Source organism: Falco rusticolus, chromosome 20, assembly GCF_015220075.1.
Source record: "Falco rusticolus isolate bFalRus1 chromosome 20, bFalRus1.pri, whole genome shotgun sequence".
Classification (NCBI taxonomy): Eukaryota; Metazoa; Chordata; class Aves; order Falconiformes; family Falconidae; genus Falco; species Falco rusticolus.
This window is the reverse complement of record NC_051206.1, coordinates 3,978,983-3,996,004: the sequence shown is the minus strand read 5'-3', so window position 1 is coordinate 3,996,004 and position 17,022 is coordinate 3,978,983. Positions and strand designations below refer to the sequence as shown.

At 45.8% G+C, this 17,022-nt stretch overlaps 1 protein-coding gene across 3 annotated transcripts in view; it reads left to right on the top strand.

Annotated features, from left to right (window-relative positions):
• XPO7 (exportin 7) overlaps positions 1-17,022 on the top strand; it is a 49,890-nt gene that overhangs the window by 24,910 nt on the left and 7,958 nt on the right. For all 3 annotated transcript variants that reach the window (XM_037371367.1, XM_037371366.1, XM_037371365.1), the window contains exons 6-21: positions 424-528; positions 2,986-3,151; positions 3,708-3,781; positions 5,159-5,278; positions 5,515-5,661; positions 6,453-6,625; positions 7,691-7,884; positions 8,976-9,081; positions 10,410-10,545; positions 11,480-11,553; positions 12,642-12,722; positions 13,225-13,288; positions 14,492-14,600; positions 15,077-15,183; positions 15,657-15,745; positions 16,463-16,570. In XM_037371367.1, coding sequence (XP_037227264.1) covers positions 424-528; positions 2,986-3,151; positions 3,708-3,781; positions 5,159-5,278; positions 5,515-5,661; positions 6,453-6,625; positions 7,691-7,884; positions 8,976-9,081; positions 10,410-10,545; positions 11,480-11,553; positions 12,642-12,722; positions 13,225-13,288; positions 14,492-14,600; positions 15,077-15,183; positions 15,657-15,745; positions 16,463-16,570 — 1,853 coding nt within the window. The remainder of the gene's footprint in view (positions 1-423; positions 529-2,985; positions 3,152-3,707; positions 3,782-5,158; positions 5,279-5,514; positions 5,662-6,452; positions 6,626-7,690; positions 7,885-8,975; positions 9,082-10,409; positions 10,546-11,479; positions 11,554-12,641; positions 12,723-13,224; positions 13,289-14,491; positions 14,601-15,076; positions 15,184-15,656; positions 15,746-16,462; positions 16,571-17,022) is intronic.

The window sequence follows — 17,022 nt, the reverse complement described above, 5'->3', positions numbered from 1 at the left end:
AGCGGCTTACAGGTAGGATTTAATTCTTAGGAGTTTGGAGCACTTTAGAGAAAAGTGTTCAGATTTCTAAAGTGACTTAAGTGCTGTTGAAAATACTGCCATTGATCCTGCTTTGGAAGAGATTTAAATGAACTTGGGAGTAACCCAGCCCTGCTTTCTGGCAGGGGTACGGTGAACGTGCGTTGTAAGTATTGTAGGTGGAAAGGCCTGTCAATGTGATTTTATCTGTGGAAGAGCCACTGCTCTGCAGAAGCAGCACATACCGCAGCGGCAGTGTGTCCCCTTGGTTTAGCCACCTGCTGTGACATCCCTCTGGGGAGGGAAACCTTGATGTCCCAGTGCTTAGCAGGGTTCCTACGGGTTCTGCTGGTCTTGTTCCACCTCTGCCCCTCAGTTCTAAGCGCTGTTTTTCTCTCTGCTCAGGCGGATACTACTCATCCACTGACCAAGCACAGGAAAATAGCCTCTTCCTTCCGAGATTCATCTTTATTTGATATTTTCACACTGTCATGCAATTTACTGAAACAGGTAAGGAAACTGTTGTTAATCATATCTCTTGGGGGCTGTACGTTCAGGCAACAGACTTTGGGCTGATGTTCCCTCTGGTGTAACTCTCCTGGAATGGGTGCTCTTGTAATACAAGCTGTGTTCTGGACTTGTTTTTCAGGAAAGCTTTGACTTAGGTTTGTGTTAAGGAAAAAGAAGAACGTGACACAAATTCAGAAATAAAACTCTTTTTCAACAGGTTTCATTGAACATACATGCCTGGACCTTGAGGCTTGGGTTAAACTTCCCTGTCTGAAAGCATCAGGAAAGAGATGAGATGTTTGTTTTACATCTTAAATATTGATTTACAGTACTGGCAGAGAGTTTTCCTGTAAAACGAGTCCTTATCTCTTTTTTTTTTTTTTTTTTTTTTTTTTAACCTCAGTTTAAAACCCACATGGTGAGAGAAAAAAATGCTAGTGAAGATATGTTTAATAATTTGAGACTAAAGGTTGTCCTTGAGATTTCAGTACATAATAAATATTAGACTGTCTTTTGATCCCCGGGTTTTTATTTTGTGTCAATTATACATGAGTTAACTTGCTTTAAAAATACTTGTCTTGGGACAAGGCAGCAATGCTCTGCTAGTCAGGTTGGGGTTTACCCCCCAAAAAAAGTGTTTCTTTCAGCTGAAGTGGCACATGTATATTTTGTAAGCAAGTAGATTATCTGAAGAAAATTCTCGATTCTGAATCAGGTTTCTTTTCTAAAAAGCTAATGTCGAGTCCTAATGGTGCCTGCAAGAGCAGCCCTTTATGGGAAAATCTCCCCCAATAAACTCAGTAGCAGTTGCACAGATTTGATTAGTTTAACTTTTATCCTTCCAGCTGAGTGAAGTGTCACAGTTGACAAATAGCACAAAGAGTGAAAAGGAAATTTTATTTTAAAGATATTTCAAAATGAGCAGCTCTGGTTCTGTCAGTAATAAAGGTGGGTACGTGGGTGTAATTTGATCTTTTTTTACTCCTCCTGGTTTCTAAAGGAAGCAAGGCTTGTACAGTTGTGCTAGTCATCCTTCCCCATGCACCCATCCTCCTGAACCATAACAGCTCTGGTAACCTCTGAGTTCATTGGCTTATTTCAGGTGCATTTGATGATCAATTGGAAGTCTCAGAAATAAAAAGAGTTCCTCTAATTTTGTGAAAAGAACCACCTCAGAAGTTGCAGGCAGGTCAGGGTCCTTACAACTGTCCAGACTTGGAAAAATTTCAGCCAGTGCTTGTGCTCAGCCAGGAGGCATAAACCAGACCCTGTTAACCTGGGGTCCCCAGAACTGCGCTCTTGCTGTTGTCCTGTACGCGTAGCTCTGGCTGAGCTATTGCACACACTACTGTTGCTGCATGACCATGGGGACTCGGTGACTAGAAAGACATGGCTTGTCTCGGGAGGAAGCCTTTATAGTTTTCCCCCCCAAGTCATCTTGCTTTTGGTTTTTGGGATGCTGTGGTTTAAGACAGGTCAGGATGTTTTCTGTTGTCTCCTGCAGCATCCTTGTTTTCCTGTGATTCAACACCTACTACCCAAGTTACGGGCTTTTTTTTGTCTAATAGTAGGTGTCTCAAGCTTCTGTATATAAAGCAGAAGTTTCTAGGGTGAACCTTCTGAATGGGAATGATCGGGCTGCAAGAAACCAATGATTGCATCTGTATCCATGTCCGTAAAACAGGGTGCGTCTAGGCAGCTCCAGAAGAGTAAGTGTGGTACGGTGGAGGGAGTGAGGAAGACATTCCAGTGACCACTGGCACTGGCCTTGCCAGCATCAGCACAGTGCAGTGTGTGATTTGCAATAGGCTTAAGCTGTGAGAAGTTTGGTTTAAGTTCAGAATGATAATACAGGGGATAGATGGGCTGGCCTGCCCCTGGAGTAGAGACCCGAGTGCTGCATTTAAACTGCAGTGAACTGACTTACCATTTCGTGTCCCTTGAGTCCTTTGTGTTACTTGAGAGTATCCCTGTTTCCCTGCCCAGAGCAGAGCGTTGTAACTGGAGTTGTAACTGGAGCAGGGCTCGTGCAGATGTCTCCGCAACAAAAGGGAATGCATTCATTTCCATGTGAGGGTTAGGTGGAGCAACAGGACTCCCTGCTGCTAAGTGCTTGTCAGGCAGAAAATAGATTCTTGTGTTTAACCTTAATAAGAACTTTCTTATCTCCTATATCTCATGGTATAATTGCAAGCTGGCAAGCCTGGCTGCTTTTCTCCTGTGCAGTAGAAGCCAAGTGAAAAAGAAAGTGCTGTCTGTTTATCCATCTTGTGTAAAGACTAAGCATGTAAATGCACATGCTGTCTGTAAAAGCACGTGATAGCTGGGGTTGGTGCTTGTGGCACATGATCCTTAAGATTGCCACATCCATTTAAAGTTGAATTACTGCCTCAAACTCAGCTGTCACCTTGAGTATTTTTTTTCTTTTTACTTTTTTTAATCCAATGTATTTTATAGGCTTCTGGGAAGAACCTGAATCTAAATGATGAAAGCCAGCATGGTCTGCTCATGCAGCTTCTTAAGCTCACACATAATTGCCTGAACTTTGATTTCATTGGCACATCAACAGACGAGTCCTCAGATGATCTTTGCACTGTGCAGATCCCAACCAGTTGGAGATCAGGTAATCTTGCTGGAGGAAGAGGGCTAATCACAGCATAGCAGCTGAAAACATGGGTGACTTGCTAAAGCCCTCTCTGTACTTAACAAATAAATTTTTGCATACAATACCAGATGTAAAATCCAGCCCTTCCTTAGTGTGATTGCAAATGCAGTTCAGTTTGGGTTGCCAGTCTTGAGCTACAAAAACACTCCTCTACCCTTTCAGTCTTAACCTGCCAATTCAAGAAGTAGTAAACTCTTTGGGTTTTTTTTTTTAATTTATTTTAAAATGTAAATAACAAATAACTTGGCACCTGTTCTCAACATCCTTGCTTTTCTCACCAGTCATTTTGCAGGCAGTTTCACAGATTGTGTTCTTAAAATATTTGGTCTTGGTACCGAAGTACCAGTGGGTTTACATTGTTTCTAGGAAAGGCAATTTTATAAAAAGGTAAAATCCTTTGGAGATTTTCTTATAGTGTGGTACTTCATGTGAGGAGTACGCATGTCGTTGTTGATTAGCATGTGGAAGGCAGTAAATGGAGGTGTTCTCAGTAAAATGCTCTGGTTTTTTTCAGCATTCTTGGATTCTTCAACCCTTCAGTTGTTTTTTGATCTTTATCATTCCATCCCTCCTTCGTTTTCTCCTCTGGTAAGTTTAGTGTTTATTTTCCTTACGGACTCCACTACCAGGAAGTGTTTGTAGGATTCATCTGGGAGATTTACTGTCAGTTAAAATGCCCGAGGCTGACTTCTGACAGCTCCTTGACTTTGATGGCACTATAGTGACAAAGGGGAGGCTGCTCCCGCACTGCTGCTGGTAGTTTTGATGCCTCTGCAGGGTTTGGATTTGACCTAAGAGCAGCTTGTTTGCTGGAAGTCCAACCTACTTCTTTGTCCTTGCGTAGCTCCGAGTCTGCCTGCTCACTCTTTCAGCAAGCCCTTTTTGAGGGATGCAGCTTCTGTTATTTCCACTGTACTGCGAAGTTGATCCTAAAACCATACTGCGAGTAGGTAGGAAGTCTGGGAGCACAGCTGAGGAGTGTGATTTCTCCTTCCACACTTTAAAACTAGGCCACGTCCCAGCTGGATGAAACGGCCAGTAGCACAATTGAACTAAAACTTGGGTTATTTCTTTCTTGGAAAAAAAATTGCCTGCCAGGCATTTATCTATCTGATAAATATTTTTCATAATTCTACAATGACAACGTGCCCTTTGGCTAGGGAGGGAAGGGTCCTTCAGAAGTATTTTTTTCATTATGTTGAAGGGTTACTTGCTAATTCTGAATTTAGAGCTGCAAATATTCATGAGAGGGTTTAACAGTGTGAGACTTTTGTTGTTGTTGTTGTTAACTGAATAGAAATCTCAAGCAATTACGCCTTTAATTGTCCTGCCTCTTTGATCAGTAAATGTAAGAGCCAGCAAGAACGAGAGGCTTAGTGGCTGAGCAGGTAGTCCTTACACTGGTCGGAGGGAATGGGGCTTTGCCTCTGGATAAGGATTGCAGGGTGCTATCAAAGCTGACTGCCGCTGCTCTTCCAAGTCCTGCCTGTGTCTCACTACTGCAGCTGCACCTGGGAATTTACTCTGGATTTACATTTCAGAGGTTTGAGTTGAGGACAATTTAATATTTTTTTTTTCTTGCCAGTCTTCTATCTTCTGCAATATTTTTCCAAGTCTGTGTTAATTTTACCAGCTTTCCCTGCCAGTCCTAGTGTATTTTCAGTCTTCTGAGATCTGTGTTCTCCATCTAAAGAAATCCCAGCCTTTTTGGGAGCGGAGTTTGGAACACACTTTTGACTGTCAGGATGGAGATGTTCCCTTGGGCGATGTGGTTTTTATCTCCGCTGTAATTTGTTTCTACACTTTTATACAGACTACACAGAATTGCAAAGATGAAGGAGCTGTCGTGTAGCATGCAAAGGAGCAGCAGGCTTAAATGATTTGTTGTGTCATGAAAAGGAAACGTGCTGTTCATTTTATTGTTCTAATCCCTCCCTTTCTGTTTATTCCCTTTGCCCCTTTTAGGTTTTATCCTGCTTAGTGCAGATAGCCTCTGTACGCAGATCCCTCTTCAACAACGCGGAAAGAGCGAAGTTTTTATCTCATCTCGTTGATGGAGTTAAACGAATACTGGAAAACCCACAGGTGAGTATTTCAGGTGCAGTCAGTGGAACTGTGGCTCTGCTTCCCTCTGCCTCATCTTTCCTCACCAAAAATACTTCCTAACGTACGTGTCCGCTTGTGGCACTGGGGAGAAGGGTGCAACATCTTGCTGCTCTCTTCCTGTCGTTCCACCGTAAATCCGCACCTCTTGTAGCTGACTGCCATGTGTTGTCAAGTAGTGCTGTTTCTCAAATCTTCTCCTCTTTTTCTCCTCTCAGAGTTTGTCAGACCCAAACAACTACCATGAGTTCTGCCGATTGCTGGCCCGATTGAAAAGCAATTACCAGCTGGGAGAGCTGGTGAAGGTGGAGAACTACCCTGAGGTCATCCGACTCATTGCCAACTTCACCGTGACCAGCCTGCAGGTACAAAATGGTTTTATTTACCCTTGATGGGTGTTTATGCCCCTTGTCTTCTTTTGAAACAAAATTATTACCCTCTTGTCTGTTCTTTGCCCCTTAATTTGCTGTATGTTATTTTTACCAAAAAACCCTGCAGACTCTGTGACAAATCCTGCAGTGTAGCATTGATTATTTTGTGAATTCCTGCTGAATGGAACAGGAGCAGTATGTGGGGGAAGGCAGAGCTGCTGTGCCTCCAGAGTCTTTCCATGTCCTAGCAGGGGGGAAAAAAAAAACCTGTTAAATAAGGTTTATTTTTAGAATTATGTATCACTTCGCTATTGAAATGCAGTTGCAGGGATTGATAGTAATATGAATATCATTCCATTTTCCCACTTAGTTTTCCACTGGTGTATGCAGCTTGTAACTACACTGCTGCGCAGAATATGGTTTTAAAAATTATATAACTTAACGGCTTTGTTAAATTTTTATATTTATCTGGGAAACAGCTTTAAACTGTACTTTCTGTTTGGGAAGCTGTCTACAGCGCACTACAGTATGAGCTCAGCAGTAGTTTGGAACCAAAGGTTTTGACGCAGCCTAGGAACTCGGGATGATCTTTCAGTGTCTGCTGAGCGCCGCTAGTGCTCACTGAATTCAGGTGTGAACTGAAATTCATTGTGAAAATTGGCGACCAGGTCATTAAAGCTTTTAGGTGTTGCTGTATCTAGTGCTATGCCCGTCCAAATAATCTGGGTAAAGTAACCAAGATCCTAACTCGCTGGTTTTCTTTCCTTTCTCTTGGCTCCTGGTAGCACTGGGAGTTTGCGCCGAACAGCGTTCACTATCTCCTTAGCTTGTGGCAGCGGCTGGCTGCATCAGTGCCCTACGTTAAAGCCACAGAGCCTCACATGCTCGAAACATACACACCAGAAGTCACGAAAGCTTACATCACATCCAGGCTGGAATCTGTGCACATCATATTGAGGTAAAAAAAGCAGAGAGATGGCAGCGTTTCTTCTTGTCAGCACCAGAGTCTGAAGGCTCTAGTGTGTTTGTCTTCTGAGGTTTCTTTTAAAAACGGGTACGGCTGCAGGAAGTTTGGTGAGTCACCAAAGGATTTCTAAGGGAGCCTTACCTAAACGATATTCTGTCTCTTATACAAAAGAGATTGGGGGGTTTTTTCAAGCTTTTTTTTTTTTTTTGAGATCTCCAATGGCTGAGATTGATCCAAGTGCTCACCGACATCTTATGGGTTGAATTCATCCTACCTAACATCATACACCTGCAGCATAGTGCTTCCACTCTGAATTGCCATCATAGCAGAGAGGAATATGTATGCAAAGTGTGATTCATTTAGTTTTTAGATCTCTCCTGTGGGATGGCACAAATCTTACCTAGAAGTATCTTATCTTTTTTTTTTTTTTCCTTCCTTTGAGTGTAGGAGCAGCCTACAAGACTCTTGTTGCAGTGCCTGAATTTGTGGGGGATGAATTCTACCTTGTGTGTGTTTGTATTTGATGAAAACAAATGGTCAAATCTAGAAAAACAATGCCTGTCTTAAGGAAGACTGATCGGCTTATCCCTTTCTAGGTATCTAGTGATGCAAGGGAGGAACAGCAGGTTTAGCTAGCTCTGGAGTTTGCAATAAATTCATTGTTGAGATTATTTAGAGGAAAAGGCAACTAAAACATTGAGAAAGATGGAAAGCTTTTTTATACAACAGCCAGGCAGAGACCTTGTTCTTGGCACTGCACGTTCTGTTCAAAGACCTCAATAAATGTTAAAGACGTAAGAAAAGCTTAGTCATCCCAGGTCCTGATGGCCTTTCCACCTGAACCATTACTCTTCTGCTTTATGGCCACAACAACGGTCAGATGCTTAGGTCTGTGTAACTCTCCATCGTGACAAATAGTAGAGGCAGAGACTTCAGTCACTGGAATTGCTGCATGCCTGCGAAAGCATCCTCTACCTGGTAGAAATAAGTTAATGTTATGGGTTAGGCTGTCTCTACATTTGAAGTCCTTTGCTAATCTGCTTTCTCGCTGCATAGGGATGGTTTAGAGGATCCACTGGATGATACTGGCCTTGTGCAACAGCAGCTAGATCAGCTATCCACCATTGGCCGGTGCGAGTATGAGAAGACCTGCGCTCTGCTTGTGCAGCTCTTCGACCAGTCAGCCCAGTCCTACCAGGAGCTGCTGCAGAGTGCCACCGCCAGCCCCATGGACGTTGCTGTACAAGAAGGTGAGCGTCTTTGGAGAATTGTGGCCTGCAAGTTTGCAATAGGTGGCCTGTTCGCAAAAGTACCGTTTCAGAGGCCTGCATTCCTGGTGAAATCCATAGGGTGGGGAGGCAGATCTCACAAACGTTCCCTTGAGGAGGTACCTGTGTGCTGCAGAATATTTTTGGCTGTAGACAAGACACTCCCAAAGCACACAGATTGCTCTCTGAAGATATTGCTGTCCCACAGCTGAGTCCCTTTTTGGGGGAAATATAGCACATCCCCTTGCCCAGTCTTTCAGGGACACGTTATGAGGATGTGACCCATCCACAGGTGGTCAGCACTGCCTGCCTCATCCCTCTTTTGTCTGAGGCAGTGTACAGCGTCGTCATCTCAACCTCCCCGCTGGCTGCGTGGCAGAAACCTCCAGCTGGTTGTTGGTACTGAGTAATTGGGAGTGGGGTGTTCACCTGGTGCCACTGTCCACAGTGGGTGTCTGTCCGCAGTGTTGGGTGGGTTCAGCATGGAGGTTTTGCACTTGCCCAGCTGGTTGGTTTAGGAATTGCTTAACACTGGCCATAAAGGCACAGTTCCTTCCGAGTTATGCCCCCCTCTGATAACATAGCTTGCTTCCCCTTCCGTGGAGGAATTGGATGCAGCAGCACAGGTATGGAAACTGTTCCTCTTCCTTCTGAAACAGTGTTGTCTGATCTAACGTGGTGGGGTTTTTTTGTGTGTGTGGAGGTAAAACTCCCATGCGATGTTGACTTCTCCACCAGCCACATGTACTTTGAAAAAATAAACACTGCCTGCTGACATCTGCCCTTGTTTAAATACGCAGAATACAGTTTTACAAGAAAGTTGCTTTCTGCAGTGGAATAGCTTTAAATAATGAAAATCTTCCAGGCAGACCTGGCGTTGTTGTTTCTTTACTAGTAAAGTCGTGCCTGTTCTCCACCGAGTGGAAGTTTGAGTAATTTTGGTATAAATGGGCACAAAAGCAGAAAGATACTCCTTGTGAATCCTGTCTTTGTCAAAATAAAATGCAGATCTCCTCAGCTTCCTCCGTGTAATGTGTGACGTGCTTGGTTCTGATGTCCTCTGTTGGTTTCAGGGCGCCTGACGTGGCTCGTCTATATTATCGGGGCAGTGATTGGTGGTAGGGTCTCGTTCGCCAGCACGGATGAGCAGGATGCGATGGATGGCGAGTTGGTTTGTCGGTAGGGATGCTGACTGTTTTCTAGCTGCACCACTATTGAAGTCAACAAAAGAATTGCTGTTGTGAAGCTGCCACCATGTTCTTCCCCTCTTTTCGCTGAAAAGAACGGTGTGGAATTGGCCGTCCTGAAAGAAGAGATGGGTGGCACTGGCTAGAGCCAGCCAGCAGAGTTCTGCTGTGGTTTGCCTAAATTGGGAAATCTGGCTTATAAGAAAGAGAATGAGAGGGGAAGAGCATGTAAGAGGGGAATTATACTGCGCTTAAATGCATGCATTGGAGTAGCACTAAATGCATGATGGTTCTTTGCTGGGGTGGTGGGGGGAAATCTTTTTCCTAGTTAATAATCCAAAGTGAGTTTTGTCCGTAAATACGCTGTGAATATTGTAGCTCTTCTCTAGCTGTTAAAACTTTACAATGTTGTCTAACATGTGCTGGGTTTTCAGGATTGTAAATACTCTCCAGTGCAAGCTTTATCTGATGGATGTGAGAACACGTAGCTTAGAATTCATGAACCAACCTTGAGCTGCGCTGAATGCCTTCTGGTCCAGAGCCTAATCGCTCTGCTCGGAAGCTAGGGTAGGAAAAGGAGCTGAACTATGAATGTATGGAAGCTGGCCTGTTGGTGAGCCAGCAGATAACATCAGGTACTGGCTTCCCGCGTAGCTGATGAGTTACTGAAGAGGAAATGGTGAGACCCCATATATATTTCAGCTACCTTTAGTGCCAGCATAGGTGATGGATGTCCATAGAAGCCCATTTACGTTTTATCTTCTTTCCCACTCTGTGCTTTGTGGCACTTGCCAAAAAGAATATCGCTGCTTTTGCCCCGTTCTGTTGGATGTGTGTTACCCTAAAATCCCTCTGCCCCTTCCTTGCCAGCAAGGTCTGCTCGCTGCCTGTGCACAGGTCGCAGCGTTGTTTCTGCAGGGCTCATAACAAAAGCCAAACTGAAGCGGGAGTGTCACTTAGAGCCTTGCTCTTGTGAGGGGAGCAGTAGTTGCTCAGGTGGGTTTGAGAACACGATGGACCAGTCGTTAGGCGAGCGCACTAAAGCACCTGAAACTCACTTCACCAGCAAATTAAAACCTGAGGCCTTGCATCCCTCTCAGAGGGGACACGGAAGCCTTACAGTGGCCTTGCACCGGAGGGGAATGTACCCCAGTCACTGTTTTGTCACCAGTTTTGTCAGTCCTTGACCCAAAACAACAGCGCCCACAGAAAGTGAAAAATACCATTGCACTCAGCCTGGAAACACCACCGTGTGCCAGGAATCCCTCCCTCCTCCCAGGGCCCCATCAGCAAGGTGTGTTTTTTCCCACCTTTCTCCAGGGTGCTGCAGCTGATGAACCTGACGGACTCTCGCTTGGCGCAGGCAGGGAATGAGAAGCTGGAGCTTGCCATGCTGAGCTTCTTTGAGCAGTTCCGCAAGATCTATATTGGAGATCAGGTGCAGAAGTCTTCCAAGGTAATTAGTCTGCTTGGCTATGTCTCTTTGGGGATATGAAGTCCAGTAATAGCTTCCCTTTTTAAATGAAAGCAAGTGGCATTATTTGTTTTCTCTTCTTTATAGCTGAAAATACTTAAGAGACCAGTCTGCGGTGTTTTCTGGATACATGTCGCGTGTTAATTTTGCAAGCCCTGAGCTGTTTTTGAATACTGTGTTCTGTGTATGTCGGAAGGCAGCCAGTGACTGTGACAGTAGCCCTAGAACGTCAGTTTTGGTATCTGCCAGGTTTCTGCTGTGACTTCATATGAGTTCCCTTAAGCCAATATACCTGTGGAAGTGTGTGAGGTCATCACCTCGTACACCCATAAGGAGCCTGACCTTGGCACCTGTGCCTTGCTTCCCCACTCTAAAGTGGAGATCGATATCCATTCTCTTCATTACAAGGCAATTGTAGATTTGAATGCCTTGGTGCCTCTTTAAAAATGCAAAATACCCTTTTTTACACCAAAAAAAACCAGTAAAGAATGGGAATGTCATTACTCCAGAGTTAGGTTCCATTCCTTTCCAGTAACCTATGACCTTCCTTCCCCACCCCAGAGACTTCAGAGCAATGATGTGGCAAAAAACTCAAAGAGTTCCAAACAAATACACTAAGATACTGTGTGAAGCAGCACAGTAGTTATGTCCCCTTTCCCTAGGAAAGGCGGGTTCTCCAGCTTCTGTGTACAGTACCTGAACCTGCTCTGATTAGTGGAAAGAGGTAGCAGTGATTAGGGCAAGTATTGGTCTGGATCAGATCAGTCAAACAACACACGGAGATCTAGGAAAGCCCAGAGCACACACCCTCCTAGGCCCATGTGCCACACGGGGAGAACAAGTCAAAAACAAAGTCTTTGATCATTACTTGTTTTCTTGACAGCTTTTAAATTGGTGTTATTTTTTTCCCCTCCAGCTGTACCGCCGTCTCTCAGAGGTCCTGGGTTTGAATGATGAGACCATGGTCCTGAGCGTCTTCATAGGAAAAATGTAAGTGTTTCTGCTTGCAGGCATCAGAGATTCCAGGGTTTATTTGAAGGTATAACCAGGAAAACTGGAGCATGAGGGAGTGTTGTTCAGTCTAAAACTAGTAACATCTGGCTACTCAAGAGAATTACAGGCTTTTATCAGGGCTTAAGTCACGCGCAATATCCAGGATTGATTTATCCACCGTGGAGACACAAAAATAAGCCGTACACCAAGATAATGGATTCTCTTTCCAGTGCCTGCTTAGTAAAACCAAAGTCAGAGAAGGGGACAGCCTCGAGCACTCATGCCCTATCACTTGACTATTGGCAATCACCAGCCACGAAAGCTCTGTGGGGAGGGGACTCCTTCAAAGGTTTTCTTTGCAAATTGTGCTGTTCAGTACCAGGGTAGCGCAAGTCCTTTTCTTAAAATTCTTCCACTCCGGTAGGCACCCTATTCGGCCTGTTCCTGGGCAGCTCTCCTCTGGACCGAACCTGTCGACTGGCTTTTTGTCATGTCCTTGGCAGCTTCTGTTAGCATTTTGAACCAATTCAGTAGCTCCAGCGCTGACGCCCAGTGCCGTGCGCCTGGTGCTGTGCAGCCGCTAGCTCCCCTTCAAATTCTTTAGCATCGCCCCCATCTTTACGTGCATGGGGCCTTGCCTACCCTCGTGCGCCCCAGCTGCGCATCATCCCCAAGGGGTGAAATGGCTCTCCTGGAAGAAGCAAGGGCTACTAGAATTCTGCAGCTGACAGTGGATGGTGCAGGTGCAGAATTGCATACGTCTGCATGTAGTCACTGCCGCAGAATTCTCTTACCCTTGCTGCAGAAACCAGCCCTGGAGTGCCACAGAATTCCAAGGGCCTGGGTATGGGCCAGTGTAGCTTGGGACCCAAGTAGTGAAGATTATCTGAAGGATAATTTTCTAGTCAACCAAATGTAAGTACAGTAATTTTATACCAATATTTTGTGGCTTGTGATGTCTGTGGTTTCGGTGGAGGGTGGAGCTGATGATGTTTGGGTGACTTTTGAACTGAAAGAATCCGCCGCACAGCAAAGGGGAAGCCGAGCAAACCCCTCTGATCCTTCCTTGTTGTGCTCTTCCCTAGCATCACCAACCTGAAGTACTGGGGTCGATGCGAGCCTATCACCTCCAAGACGCTGCAGCTGCTCAATGACCTCTCCATTGGATATCCTTTTCGGAAGAGCTGTTGGGTGCGCAGGACGCTTAAGCCGATGGGGGAAGAGTGGCCCAGATGCTCGGCTGGAATGGGAGCACTCTGCATGTAACAGATTCCTGAACTGCTTCATCATTTGGGTAGTGAGAAGAAAGAGAGCGCGAGTGCTTGGTCAACGTCTTACCTAGCTGTTGAATTGCAGTGGATGGCTATAATGGTGTTTTATTCTGGCTCATAATCGCTTTGTAGCTTGCTGTCTGCAGTTAATTTGTTTACAGTCTATCTTAGGGCCTTCTACTTGTTCTTCCTGACAGAGTAAATAAAAATGGTCACTGCGGGTCTCTACAGGAGACTTCTATACAACTTGATTGCTCTTGCAACAAGTGGAAGAGAGGCTAGAACATACGGAATAATACAGACCTAAGTCCCCTTCCAGTTTTGCCCTGGAAAATGCTTTGCAAGCACTGTAAGGCGTTTTCTGCTGACTCTGCTGCTTCCTTAACACCCCCTTTACATACAGTAGTGTTAGAAAGCTGGTGAAACTGAGCGCCGTACAGTTCATGCTGAACAATCACACGGTAAGTCCTTTCACCTTCTGCTTCTTGTCTCACAGCAGACTCCTCCATCTGCCTTTGTGCAGTTGAGATAATCCCGATTTTAACACCTGGGCACACTTTTGAAGTTACCTGTCTCCCAGATGCTTCCATTGTACTAGATGAGCTTCTAGAAAACGTGATCTGTGTTCCATCTCTCTTTATTTGAAGCCTGCCCTTCAGTTTTGAGGGGCTGTAATTACATGGTACCTTTCATCCCCAGAGGGTTAATGCGAGGGTCTCTTTATTCCACTGAAAGACAGCCATCTCCAGAGCAAAATGCAGGAGACCGCTGATACTGCTGCGCGTGCTGGTGGACAGCAGTGAGCGTTGTTTATGCAATATCAAGCAAAATATCACAGCATTTCAGTGCCCCCAGCTTTTGTTCTAAAAAGACTGATTTGGAAGAAGTGCCATCGCTTGCAGTGACCAGGAGAGCAGCCTTCTTCCTTGGTCACTACCACTATGGTCCTCCCTGGGCGGATCTGGGATGCTAACTTGAAATCAAAAATGTTAGAACGAGCAGCTAGAAGCCAGCAGCAAAGTATCAGATTTCTGACTTGCCTCTGGGAGCATGGAGTCATTTGATGCTCCGATGCTGGAGCAGTAGGACTCCCAGCAGCACGTCCAGAAGGTTTGCATCGACTGGTTGAACGAGGCGCTGTATTCCTCGAGCTAGGGGATGTTTTGCAGGCAGTCCTATGTCCTGTGTTTGGCCCAGAAGCTGCACCCGAGCTGCGTCGTCTGGGGCTGCTGTTTCCGTGGAAAATGCAGGCAGGGTCACTGGGGATCTGTCTGCAGAGGGCTGGTTTTCAGCAACCTTAGTGGCTGAAGGATCCCCAGGAGTAAGGGTGGCAGATTGCTGCTTTGCTCTGGAGGCAAAGCAAGACTTCCTTGTTCATCTGGTCCTGGGGAATTCCAAGATGAAAGGTATCCTTGCCGGTGGATAGGATGCTGTTCTGGGGCGTGCAGGCGCGGTTCCTGTTGCCCTCTGGTGGCTTGCTCTCGGAGATGGCTGGCAGCTGCAGAGTGGTTAGCAAAACAGCAGAACAGCGGCGCTCGCTGCTTCTCACCCTTGCACAGGCTGAGAATTAGATGGGGGAACGCCAGAGATCCTCAGCCCTCGATACAGCAGCCCGTTCAAGGTGGTCGCTCCCCTTTAACCCATCTTTTCTTTTCCATTTGCAGAGCGAGCACTTTTCCTTCCTGGGCATTAACAATCAGTCCAACCTGACTGACATGAGATGTCGGACTACGTTCTACACTGCACTTGGACGTCTTCTCATGGTGGATTTAGGTATTAGGGTCTTCTCCTGGGAGAAGGGTCTTAGGTCTAGGGTCTTCTGTGGTTTGGAGGCTAGGATCTGCAGGATGGCAGGCTCAGCTGTTTAGGGAGCTGTAAGCTCCCCCAGGAAAGGATGGTGGAATGGGAAAAGCCAAATGGGATAAGAAAAAGATGGAGAAAGAAGCTCCAGAGTAGTGGGTTTAGTGCTCTGTTGCTGAGTACAAGTAGTTCACAAGTGCATGCCACCAACGCTGGCGCTAAATTTTTCTTTTGTAATATTCCAAAAGTGTTCTTGATGTGGCAGAGTTTGTTCTAAGCCTTACCTGTAAGTTAGGTATCGGCAACGATAGATGACCTGTCTGGAAACCTGTGGTCTCACTGCCTCTGGCTCCATGGGTGAGCCACGTCTGCACGTCTAGCACAGGCAGAACAGCAGGACACAAGGATGTGCCGTCTATTTCCTCCTGATTTCTTCATTTTTCTTTCAGGGGAAGATGAGGATCAGTATGAGCAGTTCATGCTTCCCCTCACAGCTGCCTTTGAGACTGTGGCACAGATGTTCAGCACAAATACTTTCAATGAGCAAGAGGCAAAAGTAAGTTGGGCAGGACCTTCCCTGTTATCCATGCTCTCCTTCCTCTTTCCCTTAGGGGCTTTAGACAGACAGGAGAGAGCAAGTAACTCTTGCAGAGTGAGAGCCGTTCTCCCCTCTGAGTGAGACAACTAGGTGCTGGAGTGATGGGTGCTTTCCTTTCAGTCCACGGGGAAGCCGTGGTGCGCCCTGGACCCCTTGGGGTCTAGGTGTAGCTCATAACTGAAGCAGGAAGGCTCGTGTGCCGGCTTTCCTTCTTGTGGGAATGTAATACCCCAGTACTGCCACTGCGCTGGCTCTAATTCAAGAGGGCTTCTGGCCCTGAAGCTCTCTAACCTGGGACTGGCATCCAGCACAGAAAGGCTGTGTTGCTTTTGGGGTGGGAGGAAAGGAAGTGGCTCTGGGCTGGTGGAGCCGGGGAGGGAGAGATCCATACGTGTGTTATGTTTTAACATCTCTTTTCTTTTGCAATACAGAGAACTTTGGTTGGTTTGGTGAGAGACTTGAGGGGAATAGCCTTTGCCTTCAACGCCAAGACCAGCTTCATGATGCTGTTTGAGTGGATGTATCCTTCTGTTGCCCTAAACTTGACTCATCCTGTCTGTCAGAGGGGAAAACTCTGGCTGACTGCATGCAGGCGTCGTAGTTTCCCTGCTAAATCCTGACTGGGGTTTCTCTTCGCTATTATAGTACTCAGTGTCCTGTCTCTAAGCCCTAAAATAGATTTGACTTGGCCTGTCTGCAACCAGGTCAACCTAGAAATCTGCTCAAGGCTGAACTGTTGGGGTTTTTTCCGAGTGACCTAAAGAGATCTGACCTGTAAAGCACAAAGGCTTTGAATGGGATGCATGCATCTCAGCAGCAACAAAAGCTTTTCCTCTTGCTCACTAAAGCCAGCGGCAGTTGGTATCTTTGTCCTCTTGGTGAGAGCATAGCTGCTTAAAGAGCACAGTATCTGGGCTGCAGATTTCTCTTTGGCCGGTGAAGGTCAGCTGTCTGTCGCACTGACAGATCTTTCTGTCTTCATTCAAAACCTTTTTTGGTTTTGTCCTAGTGTAAGTGTGTATGCAAACTCCTTCAATGGACTGAATATTTATTTTCTAATTTATGCTTTTTTTCCCGTGCTAAAGCAGACCCCAGCAAGCAGCATCTCTGTTTAACCTTGTTAAGTAAGCTGCTTTGCAAGGCTTGGGTGCAGCACACAAAACATGCCTTTTTGGTAGAAGTTGTGACCTTTTTAGTTCATGCAAAGCAACAAAGTTCCTTAGCTTTCACTTTACAGCTACCCATCCTACATGCCAATCCTACAGCGGGCGATTGAACTCTGGTACCATGACCCAGCCTGCACTACACCTGTCCTCAAACTGATGGCTGAGTTGGTACACAATAGGTATGAACCCCCAGCGTCTGAAAGCTGGCAGGGATTTGTGTCTGTCTGCTGCTTCAGTCTTTGTGTGGGTGTTGGTGCCCGGTTCTGTTTTCTCTATTTCAATCTATTTATGCTATAAAGGCTGCCAAGGGGACGGGGGGAAACTGGCATTGTTTCAGTAGGGAAGAAGATCTAACAGTTCAGATACCAGTCGTGTCGTGACTCGGACCAAGAGACACAATCAATAAGCACTGAATTTATTCAGCCTCTGCTTCCAAGGACAACACTATAAGATGGAGGCAGGCAGCTCACGTTAATTTTTAAAATCTGTATTTAAAGTGAGTGTTGTTCTATCTGGCAGCCAGATGACCACATTTGCTTTTAGAGCATCAGCTCTTTTTGCCAGCAGAGAGGTACCTCTGACGCTATTCAGATAATTCAGAAGCTGTCTAATCTGGCAGTGGAAGGTTGCC